This window comes from Furipterus horrens, unplaced genomic scaffold (assembly GCF_987537825.1).
Source record: "Furipterus horrens unplaced genomic scaffold, mFurHor1.1.pri manual_scaffold_10, whole genome shotgun sequence".
Classification (NCBI taxonomy): domain Eukaryota; kingdom Metazoa; phylum Chordata; class Mammalia; order Chiroptera; family Furipteridae; genus Furipterus; species Furipterus horrens.
In genome coordinates this window covers 101,043,951-101,061,793 of record NW_028327180.1, presented here as the reverse complement: position 1 = coordinate 101,061,793, position 17,843 = coordinate 101,043,951, and the positions used below count along the sequence as shown (strand labels likewise).

Here is a 17,843-nt window from a genome sequence, read left to right as displayed (position 1 = left end):
GACGGCCGCCTGCACGCCCAGGACGGCAGCACCTGTGGGGGTCTCCAAAGGCCTGTGTGCACACCCCACCCACGGCTCGTTCAGTGCACGTGAGCACCTCGCAGGTGTTAAGTGTGCGAAGTCTTGATTTGTTTTCTGGAAAAATTAAGAGAAAATAAGTGAGTTTGATTTTTGGAATAAGAGGCATAAGAAAACTTTCGTTTTCCCACGTCTTGAAGCCCGGCCACGCAGCTTCCTACGGACACTGTCCGGCCTTTGTCTGAACGCTGATGAGACGGAGGCGGCCCGGGGAGGCCACACTGAGGGCTGGGCCTGGCGCTGGGATCTTGCGCCTGTCATCCCTTCTAGCCTTATGGTCAGCCCCGGGAGGCCATTGTCACCTAGCGAGGGTGGGCCGCCTCAGACACCCAGACAGGGCTGGGAATCCCCCGGGGCCCACATCTACCCTCTTTTCTGTTTTATCCCACAGGTTCCCCGGGGTCCCCAAGAGACGTCCTGGTCACCAAATCCGCCTCGGAGCTGACGCTGCAGTGGGCCGAGGGGAGCGCTGGCAGGACACCCACCACGGGCTACGTCATTGAGGCCCGGCCCTCAGGTAGGGGCGTGGGGCCGGGGCGCCAGAGTCGGGCACCGCCCAGGGAGCTGGGTCTGCGCTGAGCGTCCCCGGGTCTCAATGTCAGCCTTGGTGCCCTCCTCTCAGCGTTTCCCTCACAACGCGGGGACGGAGAGGACCCTTTCCTTGCGATGAGAGGCCCCTCTCATTCTCCCCCTGTGCTGCCAACCTCACATGTCACAACTTCCAGGCGAAATTGTCACTCCCAGAAGCATGTGCCCTAGAATGTAGGGACACTTAGAGACACTTCTGGCTCACCGGTGAGATCCAAGAGGGTTTCCAGAGCCTCCTCGCGGGTTCTGAGAGTTTCTTCCCAGTGGAAGGAGTCAAGACCACCTGTGACCCTGACAGACTTTTCCTGTGAATAGTGGGACGTCCCTATGAATAGTGGGACTTCTCCGTGAATAGTGGCACCTCCCAGTGAATAGCGGGACCTCCCCGTGAGTAGTGGGACATCCCCGTGAGTAGTGGGACGTCCTCATGAATAGTGGGACCTCCCTGTGAGTAGTAGGATGTCCCCGTGAATAGTGGGACGTCCCCGTGAATAGTGGGACTTGTGAATAGTGGGACCTCCCCGTGAGTAGTGGGACCTCCCAGTGAGTAGTGGGACATCCCCATGAGTAGTGGGATGTCCCCATGAATAGTGGGATGTCCCTATGAATAGTGACACTGACTCAGGGTCTGCTCCAAGCCCAAGGCTTCTGAAAATCGGTCTCAGTTCCCCTCCCTTCCACACGACAGGGTGGCCCTCGCCCCGCACCTCTTCAGGAACTAAGGATGAGCATTACTGGACAATGAACTTCCAATGGGTTCAGTAACCAGGCGCCAAACCCTGCCACCTGACAGGCCACACCCCTCCCCACTCACGTCCTTCCTTGTGAGTCTTTGGCCATGACACTTTTCAACTGAACAGAGGAAAATTCAGTATTTTTCTGATGGCGTAAAATCCACAGAAGTTCCCAAGTCAGCAGGTTCATTGAGGCGGCAGCCCCGCCTCCACCCTGACCTTGCTCACTTCCGGCCCCCCCGGAGCCCCGCATGCCAACAGCCGGGCCTCCTACCTCTGTCCTGGGATGTGTGGGGGGGTGGGGTCTCCCTCGCAGGCCAGCCTCTGCATTTAGACTTCCACCTCAGTTTTTCTCCTGCCTTAAACAGGGATGAGATAAAAAGTGATTTTTTTTTTTTACATGCGATTCAGCCCGCGTATTTTGGTTAAGTTTCTGACCCAGGCTGACCGTTTGTACAAAGAGAAATAGCTGGGTTTAAGAAACCGACACCCGACAGACTTCCGTTTGCTCAGGACTGCGGACTGACAGTCACAGCTGGGTGGTGGGAGTTAGTGGAACCAGACGCATCAGGCCAGGAATGAGTTTCATTGCACGTGGAGACCCTGTGTAATTGCTCGCGAAATTAGGCTGTGGCGCGCGCCCGGGTACCAGCAGCGCCGCTCCGCTCAGGGTGCTCGAGGGGGAAATGGAGCAACACATGGTCTCAGTCCAGAGACGAGGAGTCAGTGTGTCCAGTTTATCTGGAGATTGTTTGGGAACAGATGTGCCCCTCCCGCTGGGCTGGCAAGGGACGCGCTGACTCCGTCCGTCTGCGAGAAGCACATGTGGAGTGGACGGGAAAATCCGTTCCGCGTGGAAGTTGGCTTTCCTCAGGGAGCTCCAGTCATAGCCGCTCCCCTTTTGCGAGCAGGTGAAGGACACGCCCAGGGCCGCCCAGGTGGAGATCATGTGCTTTAAAGAAAAGCAGAACAGGGGGGACCAGACATGCATGGTGACCCCCCTCGGTTTTCCTCCCACGGCTTCCGAGATTTCAGGTGCATGATCAGAGCGTGATTTTTTCGGAACGTTTTACAAAGTTTATTTCTCAGCGGTATCCCCGCCATCTCACCTGGCCGTGGCATTTTCCTGACAGTGTTTCAGTAAAGGCCGCCAGGAAGGTGTTCCGTCAGGTGCCCAAGAATGAGGGGCTGGCCAGGCAGATGGACCGATACGGGCACACTGGCTGCCACGGACCCCCGCACCACCGTCAGGAGGCCCAGCCTGAAGGCTGGCATCTCCCCCGCAAGGATGCAGCCCTCGGGCTGCCGGGCTACTTACTGGCCGTCCAGGTGGCAGCTGTCCAGGGCAGTGGCTTTGCAAGACCCCACAGCTGTTCTCTTGCTGCAGGTCATGGCTTCCTCAGAACGGTGACCCAGAAGCTCCCTCAGTGGGGAAGGAAAAGCGGCCAGGTCTCCCAAGCACGGCGGCAGGGCCGAACCTCACCTGGGGGTGCAGAGGTGGCTCACACAGGTCCCAGAACGAGGGCCTCGTTCCTGGCAGGGCGGACTGGGGGGAAACCGGGTGCCGCGATCACCCGGTGCTCGGAAACCAGTCTCACAGTCGCGTTACAGCGAACGGTTCCGTCATGGTACCCCTGATTTGCAGAGGTACTTTTCCCCACCACAGACGCACTCAGATGTCCGGCAGCACAACACAGACGGGAACAACCCGCAGCGCAGAAACAGAGCGGACTCCTCAACAGCTGCCAGGTTTCTCCCCCCACTCCTGATTCTGATTTAAATATCAGTGTGGAGAAGTAGCCTGGTGCATTATAAATGAAGTCTAAAATGCTGAATAGGCTAATTTTGGGAAGGAAAAATTAAGCAGAATAAAAATGTGAACATTTTGTTCAGTTAATTCAGAAGGAACTCTCATGGAATGACTGCCCTCCCCCCCCCCCCACCCCAACGTTTTTCTCCGTAAGTGGATTGCTAAACGCCTCGTTCTGGGTTGAGATGCTGCATCAATACTTTAATTTTTTTTTTTTAATGAAAAATGCACACAATTCCTAGAGCTGTGACAGAGTGCTTAAAATAAAATGTGGCTTCAGGTGATGGTCCAGGAAGGGGAAATAGCTTTTTTCCAGCGGCAAGAAAGCGTTACAGAATCATTAACGCAGGAAACGTTGGGGGAGCCGCCTGCAGAAGCGCGCAGGCCTGCCGAGCTCGGCCTCGGAGCGCGGGCCACGCTCCCCGGCCCTGCATTCCGGCGGTTTGAAGCAGCGTCCAGTTTAAAGGAGTCTGCGTGTTTGTTTGTTTTTGAGTCTCTGTAACAGCGTTCAGGTGTCTGTCTTTTTAGAGAAAAAACGCGCCCTGCCTCAGTCGGCGTTCAGAGTCCCGGGGCAGAGAGTAGGTCATGGCAGGCGCTGAGCAGTGGTGGCTACGGCTCCTGGCCGGCCGGGTCCTCTGTGAGCTGCAGGGGTGCAGGGGTGCAGGGCGGGGGATGCACGGGCGGAAGGAGACGCGGCAGGGTGGGGGGGGGCAGATGGGTCGCGTCGACAGGTGGTTGTCGAACTGAAGACTTCGGGGCCGGTGGCGTGGAGACAGGGGAATGCGGAGAGCTGTTCTGCAAGCGTGTCTCCCTGGGCGCAGGACTGGGGTCAGGGCTGGCCCCCAAAGGCGGGTCTGAAGGGCGGAACGGCCTGGCCGATGTTGCTTCATCCCCGCCCACAGCTCACTGAGAACAGACATCTCATCTGACTCCGTGGTGGGGGAATGGGGGCTTGGGGGTGGAGGGCGTGGCCTGTGCGGGGGCGTGGCCTGTGCGGAGGGCGTGGCCTTGCCGGGGCGTGGCATTGCCGGGGCGTGGCGTTGCTGGGGCGTGGCCTGTGCGGAGGGCGTGGCCTTGCCGGGGGCGTGGCCTGTGCGGAGGAGCCGCGCTCCGCTGCTGAAACTCGGGATGTAAGTCGCACACAGCGGCCCTTCCGCGTGTGAACCGCAGTGTTTGAGGAGGAAGCGGGGAAGGCTTACGCGTTTTGACCTGGTGAGAGGGGAATGTAGCGGTGACTATTTAGGAATAACGGTCCCGGTGCTGCCTGGCTGCCCGTGCAGAGACCTGGACCTTTCAGCGCGCGTCGCCTGCGTCCCCTCGCTCCCCCGTGACTGCGGGGACCTCATCGGCGCCAGCGCTAAGCCCTGTGCAAACAGACTTGCACTCGAGCAGTTTCCCTTCTGTTTGCTGTCGGGCTAATCCACTCGAGCAGATCCGGCGCCTCGAGGCGCGTGATGGGGTCGGTCTGTGGGTGAGCCGGCTGCCGGGGTGGCCGGGCATGGCTGTCACACGCCAGCGGGCCCCGCGCCCCGGACCTCCGGCTCGCTTTGAAAGGACACATACCCGTGCCTGCCCGAGAAGCTCATTCGTGAGGGGTTGCTGCTCCCAACGAACACTCCGGGGGTTCTTTTTGCTACGTTTTGCCTGACACGCTCTCCCTGGGGACTCCGATCACAGGTCCTCGGTCCTGTGGGAGCTGCGCAGAGCCGAGTCCCTTCGCTGCGCGCCCGTGTCTGCCTTTCACTTCGGTTTCATGTTTTCCTGTGGGTCAGGGTTTAAGTAAATTCAGTATGTAGTTTGTGGTAAAATGCACTTAACTTAAAATTAACCGTTTGATTGTTGTTAAGTGTCTAGTACAAGTGACATTCACCACATTCTCACTGATGTGCAGCCATTACCGCCATCGTCTCCAGAGCGTCCTCAGCTTCTCAAGCTGAGACTCTGTCCCATTGAACACGCCCTCCCCCTCCCCCCCCCGCCCCCACCCTCCTACTTCCTGTCTCTGTGAACCTGGCTCCTCTGGGGCTTCGCAGAAATGGGATCAGACAGTGTTTGTCCTTCTGTGATGGGCTTGTTTCACCCAGCCCAGTGGCCTCCGGGCTCACCCTCACTGCGGCAGGGGTCCCTCCGTCCACCTGGGTCGCCGCCCCCTTGGGCCCTGGGGATTGCTGCGGCTGGGAACGCGGGTGCGCAGCACCTGTTCGAAGCTCGGCGTGTGTTTACCGTGCCCTTGTGCTGGGCAGCGCCTGGGCGTGGGTTAGGACCCTGGCTGGTCTGGGGCCCTTTGCGGGTTTGGTTTGGGCAGTGGAGGCAGCCGCCTCGGGGTGAGGGGCCCCGGTAGGGCTGCGTCAGGACCCGTGCAGACCCCACATCCCAGCTGCACTGGGCACCTCGGCTGCGATGAGAGCGGGACCTGCTGGAGGTCACGGGAAGTCACGCTGGGAGCCTTGCGGCCCCTGCCCGAGGCCGTGTGGCATCACCGCGCAGCTGGCCGTGGAGGTAAAAGGAGCTGCGGGTTCCAGTTTGTGCATTGATCATCGTTTCCAGTTAGGATGCAGGCGGGCCGCCGCGGGCACTGCAGAGAGCTTGGCACATGGCTGCTGTGCGCAGGGACCGGCGGTGCCGGGTGCTGGCCGGGGTCAGGGAGGCAGGACCCAGGTCAGTGACAGCACACACACAGCAGCAGCCGCCGCCCAAGCCAAGCCAGAGACCCTAAACCAAAGGCGAGGTCCAGGCAGAGAGCAGAGGGAGGGTCAGGAATTGGCCAAAGAACAGCCGGGAAAAGGTCACCGCCCTGCTTGCAGCCTCAGCAGAGTCTACTGGTGGGGGAAAGGACTCGGCTGCCCCAGCCCAGTGCCCCTACCCTATGCGCCTCACCCCAGCCTCCGACACTCCTGTCCCGTGCCCTGGGCAAGGGGACCTGTGCGGTGACCGGCAGGTGCCGCATTGCGTGCGCTCGCGTGGGCGAGGGGATGGGAGCGGCACAGCTCTGGCCTCTGCTCCCGCTTCCCTCCCTGAGTCCAGCCTCTTGCTCTTGCAGATGAAGGCCTGTGGGACATGTTCGCAAAGGACATTCCCCGGAGTGCCACATCCTACACCATCAGCCTGGACAGGCTCCGGCTGGGAGTGACCTACGAGTTCCGGGTGGTGGCTGTGAACCAAGTGGGCTATGGGGAGCCCAGCAGCCCATCCACAGCCGTGTCAGGTAGGGTCCCCTCCGGGGAACTCCTTCCGAGGGGGGAGGCTGGCACAGGGCCCCACGGCTCACAGGGGCGCCAGGGTGGTGCTGGGTCACATGGTCCTTGTAGCTGCCAGGGCGCCAGAGAACAGGGTGTGCTCCGGACAGCGTCAGACCCTGGGGTTCCCGAGAGGCAGCTTCCTTCCCGTGGACGCAGGGTGCTGTCACATCCAAGGGATCCCCGGGCCATTACGTTGTCCGCACCACTCCGCTGTCCTCCTGCTCCCAGTGGGCACACGCTTTGTGTCTGTCCAGCGAGGTATCTGACGCCAGGCGGGCCTGGGGCTTCAGCTGTCACAGGCTTCCTGTGCCTCCCGGCACCCAAGGCCTCGGGACCAGCTCCCCTGCAGGGGACACAGGGAGGGACACTGAGCGGGGCCCCGGCACCTCATGGCACCTTCCAAGGAACAATTTCCATGTTTTGGTTTTTAGTAAACAGAGTAAAACATACGATGAGTATCTTCCTTTAGAGCAACTTGTAAATAGAAACTTCTCGTTTCTTGGAAAGCATCTGGAAGTGGGGCCAGTTGTTCATCTCCGTGTTACTGGGGCACGAGACGAATAAATCACAGCCCCGCGTATGGGGACCCATGGGTGGGGGAGGCCAACAGGTAGCCAGACGGACCCGGGTGCATGCCTGCCCCAAGCTGGTTCTGGACAGGTGTGGACGCCGCCCAGCGCAGATGGGACTGGAGGTCTGATCAGGGGCCCCTGGGCTTAGACTGCGCCCCGCAGCTTTTAGGGGGCCCACCTGATTCCATCTGACGGAGATCTCTGGTGGCCGGGCAGGAGGGTCGAGGGCCACAGGCGGTGGCAGTGAGATCGGAGGGACAGGTACTTGGAGAAAGGAGGACTTTTTTCCTCCCTCTCTTTCACCCAGTGTTTGACAGCAGAGGGAATGCAGAGCAATGACAAGGTGACAAGGTCAGGGCGCGCCCTGGGACGGAGCAGCCTTGGGGTGGGCACAGCTTGGTGGACCAAGCAGTCCTGAGCCACTACCGCCCAGAGACAGAGTCCTGCCCAGGCGGGGGGCTTCGTCCTCCCTGCGGCTTCGTCCGTCACATCCTGACCCTACCCGGTTCAGAGTTCATGGGCAGATGGCGTCTCAAGTGTCTGTCCCATGTCCCTGTGTGCCCTGTCTGCCCTCAGCTCAAGCGGACACCCCGTTCTACGCACAGTGGTGGTTCCTGCTGCTGACAGCGCTGTCCTGCCTGGTCCTTGCCCTGCTGGCGGTGTGCGCCCTGGTCCTGCGCGGGCAAAGCAGGAAGTGCAGGAGCTGCAGCACAGGTGGGCATCCTCCGCCCTGAGTCTCAGTTTCCCCATCTGCACCGCCACGCACTGGCAGCAGTGATTCTGCCCATGATCACAAGGTGGAAACTGCATTCGGCGCCATGAGAATAAGGGGCCAGAGCATGTCCCAGCTTCAGGTGTCTCTGCAGAGTCACAGAAACGCGATGGCCCATCCACCTCACTGCCCGAGGCTGAGCCTCACCTTCCACCCCGTGTCCTGGCGCCGCGCCCACAAGGGCCGGTTCACCACTGTGTCCCCAACACAGGCTCTGAGCCTGGCACGTAGTAGGTGCTCAGTAAGTGCTGCTGCCGGAGGAGTCGCCATCATTAGCGAGAGGGACAAATAAATGGACGTGGGGCAAAGCCGGCCACAAGAGCACCCAGGGTGTGGCTCCACTTACAGGAAGGTCACAGCGGATGTTTCTGGAAGACAAAAGTGCTGCTCCTGGCAGAGAGGGTGCGAGAGGGAGCCTTCTGGGTGCGGGAAACGCTCTCCACCCGCTGTCCTGATGGTGCTGAGCACCGAACGCTGAAGCCAGCAAGCACATGTCTGGAAAACACCCCGCCCCTCCCCCAAGCCTCCCCCCCCAATGGCGGTGGTGGCAGCCCCTGGGGCAACCGCAGGCAAGACTGTCCCAGCTCTGGGGGACGGCAGCTGCTCTCTTGGGTGTCTGTGAAGTTCTCTCTGGTCTCCTGACCTGTTGCCTGTGACCTCAAGGGCGGGGCGAGAAAGCCTGGAGGTTGGGGGGCAGGGGTGCACCAGCCCCGCAGAGGGACGGCGTGAGGACGGCGCTTCACGCCCTGGCTGCCTCTGGGGGGCTGCTGTGCTTCAGAATCTCTGTTTGGACACATATTTATAATAAAGTCATGTTTTAAACGTGGCTCCCACTGTGCTGGCAGGTGCAGGCACCCCGCCACTGGCAGCATCACCCCCTGAGCCCGCCCCCCTCAAAACTTCCTGTCTAGTCACGGGCCTGTCACGTGGTCGTGAGGCTTGTGTGTAGTTGGTTAAACACTGATTTCCCCGATTTTTTAAGAAGTGGGTGTTGAGGGTTCTTTCATGACACGTTCTGATGAGAATACGGGTGTTTTGGTGTCAGGCAAAGTCAACGCTGAAATGCTAACGCTGCGATGTCCTTCATGTACAGTGTTTCTCCCCAGCGGGACTGAGCCCGGCCAGTGCCTGAGAGGCCGGCGCGGGTCAGGGCGGCTGCGGGGCGGGGGCGCCCGCCGAGACACCCGCTCACCGTCCTGGCCCCGCTTTAGGTAAGACCATCCCCCATGTGGAGGAGTCTGTGACCCTGGACAACGGAGGCTTCGCCGCCTTGGAGCTCAACAGCCGGCACCTCAATGTCAAGAACACCTTCTTGAAGAAGAACGGCACCAGGTAGGGACCCGACAGCTGCCCGCCGCCCCCCAAGGACCTGGGTGCTGGCCAGAGACGTGTCCCCACACCCACGCGTGACCGCCGAACCCCAGCAGGGCCGCGTGGAGTTCAGGAGGGTGATCAGGGCAGGGTTGGCGCCCTGGGGGTGGAAGAGGACAGGCCTCGGGTGTGCAGAGGGGCGACCCGGCAGCAGGCGGGGGCTGGCCTCGGGTCTGACCTCCGGGGTCAGAGAGTTCCTGCTCCCGCGGGGCCCGGCAGCGCGGCGGGCTGGGGACCTGTGGCATCTGGTGCCCAGATGATGGCAAAGGCCATGAGGTCAGAGGCCGCGGATGTCCTATCACGGGGCCCTGACGAGGCCGCAGGGCGGGTCACCAGGCCCGGGGACAGGTGGCGGCTGCCACAGCACCCATCAGCGGCCCTGCCCCAGGTCCCCGCCCCGGCCGAGCCCCGGCGGCCTGCACTACTCGGACGAGGACCTCTGCAACAAGTACAACGGGGCCGTGCTCGGCGACAGCGTGACCCTCCAGGAGAAGCCGGTGGACGCGTCCGAATCCGAGGTCAGTGTGGCGGCCCTTCCCGCTCCCGCCCCGAGCCCCTGCCTCTCCAGGCACCTGGCACTCGCCCACGTGGGTGTCACGAGGACAGCGGCTCCATCCCCAGACACGGACAGGGCAGGAGGCACCAAGCTCAGACCCAGGGCCCCTGGTGCCCGTCAGCCCCTCGCGCGGCCCCGGAGCAGCAGGCCCCACCTCTGTGCAGACCCGCCTCTGCCGGACATGCGCAGATGCTGACGCGCGGGCACATGTCCGCTCTGGGCCTGGGCCAGTGTTCCAGTGGGTGACCCTTGATCCAAAGCCCACTCTCAGGACTGGGCCTGATGTGTACTGGTGGTGACCGTGAGCTTGGTGGCCTCTGGACCCCAGCTGGAGGGGGGGCCTGAGCCTGCAGGACTGAGGGAAGCTGGGACAGCCCCTCCCACCAGCCTCCGCTGTTGCCTCTGGTACTGAAAGGGGACTTTCCTCACCCCAGCTCTGGGTCAGTGCACAGGGCCCAGTGAGCTCCTCTTGAGACGTGGCCCTGTCCTCACTGAGCAGCTGGGTCAGCGAGACCTCGCCCGGGAGAGTGGGTGTCTCCACTGTGACCCACACTGGGGACAGGGCCTGCCAACCTCAGGCCTCCTTAGTGCGGGGCGTTCAGTTGTGGGGCAGAGCAGTCCCGTGTGGGGGGCTCGGAGGGGGGTGGGCAGGGCGGCCCTTACCCCAGGGGGCAGCGCCATGGAGACCCCACTAGGGGCTCAGCCTCCCCGCCCCACCCCCACCGCCTCGGGACCTCACATCAGCCACGGAGCTGGCTCCCTGTCAGGGCTAAGCTCCCCCCGCTCAGGTCTGCCAGGCCTCGGGAGGGAGAACAGTCACCGGCCATTTGCTAGGCCCGCGGGCCACCCCCACCCCTTGGCATTTACACTCTGAATCAATATTTAATCTGAGATCAGTCTCACCTTCATTCTGACCTGAATTCAGGCCTTACTGAGCCCTGAGGCGCAATAAACTGGCTTCTTTCCAACTGGGGTTTGTACACGAGCTCCCGGGGAGAGGGGCCGGCAGGTCGGGTCTCTGCTTCCAAAGGCCACAGGCCCCCCGTCTGCGCCGCAGCCCTGGGCGTGGAGAAAGCCCCGCAGCTCTCAGCGGTTCTGGGAGGGGCTGCCGGGTGCAGCCCTGCAACAGCCTCCAGCGTTCTCTTGAGGAAGCGTCCGCGGCCCCCAAAGCAACATGTGGGAGGGAGGAGCAGGCTGCCCTCGCACAGCAACCCCCCCAATGTCAGCAGCTAGAGACCCGCCTCCCGCGCCCGCCCCACAGCAGGGCTGCTGCCCCTGCACACACGCGGGTTCTGGGGGGGGCGGTCGCGTTAGCTCCGCAGGCGGGCGCTGTCAGCCCCCCGTGCGTGTTGGTGAGCACGGACCGGGCACCCGCCGTGCGCCAGGCTCAGGCTGCTGCTGCCGCAGGGCACGGTCCCCGCACTGATCAGAGACAAGGCCATCCGGCCCCTCGTCCCCTGGCTTAGCCGAGCCCGCCCGCGCCACCATCTGCCCCTCCAGCCCGGCCCCAGGGGGCTGTGGCCACTCCTACAGCCACCAGATTTGGCTTCGTGGGTTCTGAACTATTTGTTCACGAAAGCCACCTCAGAATAGTTTACGGGGCGACCCTCTGTCTGCTTCTCACAGGTGGGGTGTCTTGAGGCCCCGCTCGGCTGATTTTTATGGAGGGTTTTCCCGTGTGTGCCTCCTAGAGCGAGGCTCCTGCTCACACGCATTTGCACGCACACAGACGTAGGCCTCCCTACACACTTGGCACACAGACACGGGGGTCAGGGCAGGGGGGACATGGAACCCGCGCAAAATGCTGCCACGAGGTGCCGTGATCCTCATGTGACAGGTCTGCGGGCCGGCTGAGGCCCCGGGGGTGAGGGCAGGAGCCCCCGGCCTGGGCTGCATCTGCGCCCTGGCTCTCAGGTCGATGGCGTGAGGCTCTTCCTCGCTCTGCAATCTGGCGAGGCTCCGACTTGGAGGCACTGCCTGTGCGTGGGGTCCCTGCTGCGAGACCAGGGCACCGTCGTCCTCCTGGAAGCCCCAGCTCAGACGGGCACCTCGACTCGGAGCCCCGTGTTTGCACAGCCAGGTCAAGACACAACGCGCCGCTCACACCGCACGGCCGCTGGGCGTCCCTGTGCCTGAGGAGCGCGGATCCGGCGTCTTCTCACTCGCGAATTTTCCAGCTTCTCTTCTGTTACTGATGTTTAATTTTATTCCATGTGGTCAGAGGACACACCTGATGCGTTAGAAATCCTTCCCACCCACCAGGTCTGGTTTCCCGGCTCAGCACAGGGTACACAGGGAAACTATTCCGAGTCTCTGGAAAAAACGGTTGACCTGCGCCGGGCGGCCTGTTCTGTGCCAGGCCCACCCGGTCTACGGCGTCAGCGTCCCCTCTGCCATCTGCCAGTGCGGGGGAGTCGCCGGCTCCTCGCTGAATGACCTGCTTCATGGGATTTCACGTACCTGGGGCTCTGTTTTTAGGTGCATACATATTTATAGTCATTCTGTCTTCTGGATGGATTGACTCTTTTATCAGTAAAGCACACCCCTCTTTGTCTCTAGGGACAATTTTTATACTAAAATCTTTTTTGTCTGGTCTTCGCATGGGCAGCTCAAGTCTCTTGGTTCCTGTGTACAGCGTGTACCATTTCCGTCCTTTGGCTCCCAGCCTGTCTGAACCTCCGAGTCAGACATGTGTCTGTCGTAGGCAGCGTGCGGTCGGATCACATAAATGTACCGTCTGCTAGCCCCTGCCTTCCGGCTCGATGGCTTAGTTCATCCTCAATTAATTACAGCCGAAGCACGGTCTGCCGCTGCTGCTTGGTATTTGCCTTCCTCACTGTGGGGGTTGTCGCTTCTGTTCCTTTTCCCCGGTGCCGTCCCGTCCACTGTGACGGTCCCATCCCCTTGCTTTGCCGCTGCTACGCCCCGCCCCGCTGTTTTGGTTGGCGACTGCTCAGGCTGATACTGAATTTCAGCGACAGAGCTTACTCCCCGCTCCCGTTTTGTGCTGTTACCACACGCTACGTCGTCCACGGCACACAGTCAAGAACGCGATTCATAGTTATCACGCCACAGCATCGTGCGTCTTCTAAAGAGGCTGGGAGGAGGCGGGCACGTCCACCTCGGAGGGCTGCTCTCCCACCCGCCCCACTGTGTTTGGTCCTCACGTCTCCCTGTGGGGGCCCGCCACCGCGGGGCGCCACCTCCTCCCCGCTGCACCCCCCGCGGTCCCCGGGAAGCAGGTCACGTCCCTGCGCGTTGCAGCCCCGTCGCCCTGCGCAGCTGCCTGTACCTCGCACACGAGAAGGAAGGAGAAGCGGCGTGCGGTTGCGCCCTTTCCTTCTGCCGCCGCCTCTGTGGGTGCGTCTTCGTCCCGTGGGTCTGAACTGCTGTCTGTCCCTCATTGTCCACCTGGCCGTCTTCCTTCGTGTTTCCTGTGAGCCGTGTCTCCTAGCAATGACTTCGTCTGGTTTTGTTTATCTCAGAAGCCTCATTTACCTTTATTTTTCAAAGTTGTTTTTCTGAATATAAGATTCTTAGCCTTGACCAAAAAAAGATTTGAAGAAGATTCTGGGTTGACTGGCAGTCCCCTCAGCCTCTGAACGGCCTCTGCCCTTCGTTTTCTCCGGTTAGAAGTCAGCTATTAACACCATTTACGTTCCCTTGTCCACTGTGGGGCAGTGTCCTTTTCTTTTTTTTTCCAAAATTCAATTTCTTTAATAGTAAAGAGCTTTTCAGATTTTAAAATTTTATCTTGTTTCCGTTCTGATAATATGCATTTTTCTAAGAATTGGTCCTTCACCTGCGATGTCGAATTGGTTGGTGTAAAATGGTCACAATGTCTCCTTTTATCTGTTAAGATCTGTACTGATAAACTTTTACATTGAATTCTCTATTTTTTTTCTTGGTCAGTCTAGTTAAGATAAGAACAGGATATATGCATTCTTTGTTGTTTAAATATTGTTATTTATTTTATTTTTAGAAAGAGGGAAGCGGGGGGAGAAAGAGGGAGAGAAATATCAGTGTGTGGTCGCCTCTCATGCCCCCCCAGCTGGGGACCTGGCCCACAACCCAGGCACGTGCCCTGACTGGGAATCAAACCAGCAACCCTTTGGTTCGCAAGCCGGTGCTCAATCCACTGAGCCACACCAGCCAGGGTCAGTTTTCTTTTTTTTTTTGAAGTATATTTTATTGATTATGCTGTTACAATTGTCCCAATTTCTTTTTTCTTTGCTTCCCTCTGCCCAGAACCCCCCTTCCCTCCAGCAATCCCACCCCCTTAGTTCATGTCCATGGGTCGTGCATGTAAGTTCTTTGGCTTCACCCTTTCCTGTATTATTCTTCACTCCCCCCTGTCTGTTTTGTACCAACCAGTTATGCTTCTTAGTCCCTGCACCATTTCCCCATTTCTCCCCACTCCCTCTCCCAGCTGGGAACCCTCCAAATGATCCCCACACTTATGATTCTGTTCCTATTCTGGTTGTTTGCTTAGTTGGATTTTGTTTTTATTTTTAGATTCAGTTGTTGATAGTTGTGAGTTTGTTGTCATTTTAGTGTTCATAGTTTTGATCTTTTTCTTAAATAATTTCCTCTAACATTGCATATAATAATGGCTTGGTGATGATGAACTCCTTTAGCTTCACCTTGTCTGGGAAGCACTTTATCTGCCCTTCCATTCCAAGTGAGAGCTTTGCTGGACAGAGTAGTGTTGGTTGTGGGTCCTTGCTTTTCATCACATTGAATACTTCTTGCCAGTCCCTTCTTGCCTGCAAAGTTCCTTTTGAGAAATCAGCTGATGGTCTTATAGGCACCCCTTTGTAGGTAACTCTCTGCTTTTCTCTTACTGCTTTTAAGATTCTCTCTTTATCTTGAACCTTTGGCATTTTAATGATGATGTGTCTTGGTGTGGTCCTCCTTGGGTCTAGCTTGTTTGGGGCTCTCTGCGCTTCCTGGACTTGTATGTCTATTTCCTTTGCCAAATTGGGGAAATTTTCCTTCATTATTTTTTCACATAAGTTTTCAATTTCTTGCTCTTCCTCTTCTCCTTCTGGCACCCCTATGATGCAAATGTTGGGACGTTTAAAGTTGTCCCAGAGGTTCCTAATCCTTGCATCCTTTTTTTCCATTCTGATTTCCTCATTCTGCACTGGTTGACTGTTTTTTTTCTTCCTTATGTTCCAAATCACTGATCTGAACCCCGGTTTCCTTCCCTTCACCACTGGTTTTGTGTGGATTTTCCTTCGTTTCACTTAGCATGGCCTTCACCCCTTCCCTTATGCGTCTGCCGTACTGAATCATGTCTGTCAGGTCTGAGCATCGTTACCAGAAGTCAGTGTTTTCCGGGCCGCGGACGGCGGCGTGTGTGACGTGACATGTCAGCGGGTCGGATCTCTGCAGCAACCCACAGGAGCACTCACACTTGGGCCAGCGGACAGTGAGCCGGCGCAGGCCAGGGTTCCCAGGGCTTGGAACCGCGGGCGGGGTGAGGGAAGAGGCGCCCGCAGCTGGGGCCCTGTCCCTCGGCTGCTGGAGGGCAGCACTGGGGTCCCCCCCGCCCGCGGAGCTGGGGGCTGGCTGCTGTCTCTGAGCCTCTCTCTGCCCAGGGACAGGAACACAGCGCCCGCCTCCTGGGGTCACTGTGCAGTTCCAAGCCCTGTGTCCACTGAGAAGCCAGGCCACCTCGAGTACTGCCCTTGTCATCCTCCGCTTCCGGGGGAGCTGGTGTCCTCGGCATGCCGGTGTGCCAGGAGGGGATGTCTGTCGGCCCCACGCTCCCCGAGCTCTGACTCGGGGTGGGGGGGGGGGGGACCAGAGATCATGGTCCCACAATCCAGCTCACATGTAGTGTCCTGAAAAGCCCCACAGCTGTGACTCACGACACTTTTATAATCCACAGTCCAGTTTGAGGCAGATTTTCCATCCGTGTCTGCGGGATCCCAGGAGACTGCCCACCCTCTGCACACGAGGGATTTCTGCTCAGCCTAGAGGCTTACGGGGCAGAATGCGGGCACCTCTGGAGGACAGGGTCAGCCCGCAGAGGGAGCATCCTGCCCGGATGGGGATGTGGGCATTCACTCGCTGCCCTTCAGATGGGGAGAGGGCAGCAGGCCCCGTCCCCTCCTCCCCTGCATGGCCACTGAAGCCCGGGTCCCCTCAGACCACGCCCAGCACCTGGGCTCTTCAGAAACCTCCCTGGTGACCCTGGTGACCCTGGCAGCACTCAGGGCAGCTCCCCGGAGGGCGTGAGGGACGGAGCCACAGTTTCCTGCGCCCACCTTGGACCTTCAGGCCACTGTGTCCATAGACCCATTCTTGACATATCAGAGGTGACCTCAGCCAGGTCCGCGGGGCGGGGAGGAGATGCTGGACTCATCCCGGGTCTGGCAAGGGTCTGGGGGTGGGGAAAGGTTGGCTGGCAAGCGCCGTCCCTGTGGGGCGTCCTGCCTCCTGGCCATTCCCTGCTTCCCGCTCAGCCCCGCTGCCCCCGGCCGCCTCCCCAGCGCCCCCTGCTGCCCAGTGTCCCCCCCCCGCCCCCCCCCCATGACCACTGTGCCCCACGTGCCCCTCCCTGGTGCCTGACCGCATGTCCTGCTCGCCCCTGTCCCCAGGGCACCGACTCCGAGCCGGAGGACGCGCCTCCGCAGCACTCCTTCGTCAACCACTACCTGAGCGACCCCACCTACTGCGGCTCCTGGAAGCGGCGAGCCCCGGGCGGGCGGGCGGCCGCCCACAGGTACGAGGCGGTCGCGGGCGGCGAGGGCCCGCCCCTGCACACGGTGGCGACCACGCAGAGCGCCGTGTTCGTGCCCGCGGGCCTCGGCACCCGGACTCCGCTCACGGGCTTCTCGTCCTTCGTGTGACCGGCCGGCCCCGGGGCGACCAGCCATGCCGACCCCCGGGCCGTCAGCGCCACTGACTGAGCTCGAGTTTTTGTTTGAAAAGGACTCTGACAGGCGACGGCTTCGCCCACTCGTGGACACTAGATTTCAATTAGGAAGGTTTTTTTTAGTGGCTTTTTGTAACATCGCTGCCGGAAGCGGGTTTCTTTGTTTCCCTTTTCTTTTACGAGAAGGCGTATTTCGTGGTGCGATGGCGTGGCACCGTGGCATGACACCGGACCCCGCGGGCCGCATCCCGGCGCCAGCCCGGAGGCGGGAGGGGGAGGGGCAGCCGGGGCCAGTGAGACCCCGCCGCCTCCGGGCCACCCGGCCTCTTCTCTACCTCCTTGGCCTCCTCTGTCCGGACCGCCTGCGGCAACCACCCGGCTGGCAGCTCCGTCCCGGGCTGTGAAGAGTGACTGTCAGGCCCGGCTCGGCACCTGCTCTCACCAGGCAGACTGTGGTGGAGGCACCGGCGTGGCCATCCCTGGGGGCCGGGCAGGAGGCTCTAAGGTGCTGTTGTCGGATGCGGGCGCAGCCCAGCGGTCCCTTCGCTGTCATCCCAATGGTGGAACATGGGGCTCTTTTCTTCCTTTCGTTCCTTAAACTGGATAGTGCAGGAGCGAGAAGCCACCCCCACGCCAGAAGCTCCCACCGGCCCCTCGCAAGGCGGCGCCCCCCGAACACAGCCCACACCAGCTGCCAACGGGGGGAGCCCGCGCTTCAGAGTTGCTTGTTGTGTGAGAGGTGCGCATTGTTAACCAGAGTATTTTTTAAATCTTTTTATCTTTTTTTAAAATATGTCACATGAAATGAATGAGTCTCTGCTGTCTCCAGGTGCCTTTTTATTAATTGTTCAGCTTTGTACATGGGAAACATGGAAAGCAAGTGTCCCCAAATAAAGCAAACAGCTCTGAGAAAAGGGGGTCCTCAACTGCCTGGTGCACATGAGCTCCGCCGTGCACGCCTGCCCCTCCCTGCACACCTGCCCCCCTCTACACCTGCCCCTCCTTGCACACCTGCCCCCATCCACACCTGCCCCTCCCTGCACACCTGCCCCCATCCACACCTGCCCCTCCCTGCACACCTGCCCCCATCCACACCTGCCCCTCCCTGCACACCTGCCCCCATCCACACCTGCCCCCCTCCACACCTGCCCCTCCTTGCACACCTGCCCCCATCCACACCTGCCCCTCCCTGCACACCTGCCCCCATCCACACCTGCCCCTCCTTGCACACCTGCCC

At 60.1% G+C, this 17,843-nt stretch overlaps 1 protein-coding gene across 1 annotated transcript in view; it reads left to right on the top strand.

Annotated features, from left to right (window-relative positions):
- Window positions 1-16,591, top strand: part of SDK1 (sidekick cell adhesion molecule 1) — a 458,950-nt gene extending 442,359 nt beyond the window's left edge. Inside the window, exons 40-45 of the mRNA XM_090288675.1 lie at window positions 470-595; window positions 6,251-6,415; window positions 7,598-7,735; window positions 9,005-9,125; window positions 9,553-9,682; window positions 16,329-16,591. Of these exons, the coding sequence (XP_090144801.1) occupies window positions 470-595; window positions 6,251-6,415; window positions 7,598-7,735; window positions 9,005-9,125; window positions 9,553-9,682; window positions 16,329-16,580 (932 nt within the window). The 3' untranslated portion in view covers window positions 16,581-16,591. The remainder of the gene's footprint in view (window positions 1-469; window positions 596-6,250; window positions 6,416-7,597; window positions 7,736-9,004; window positions 9,126-9,552; window positions 9,683-16,328) is intronic.
- The last annotated feature ends 1,252 nt before the right edge of the window (window positions 16,592-17,843 follow it).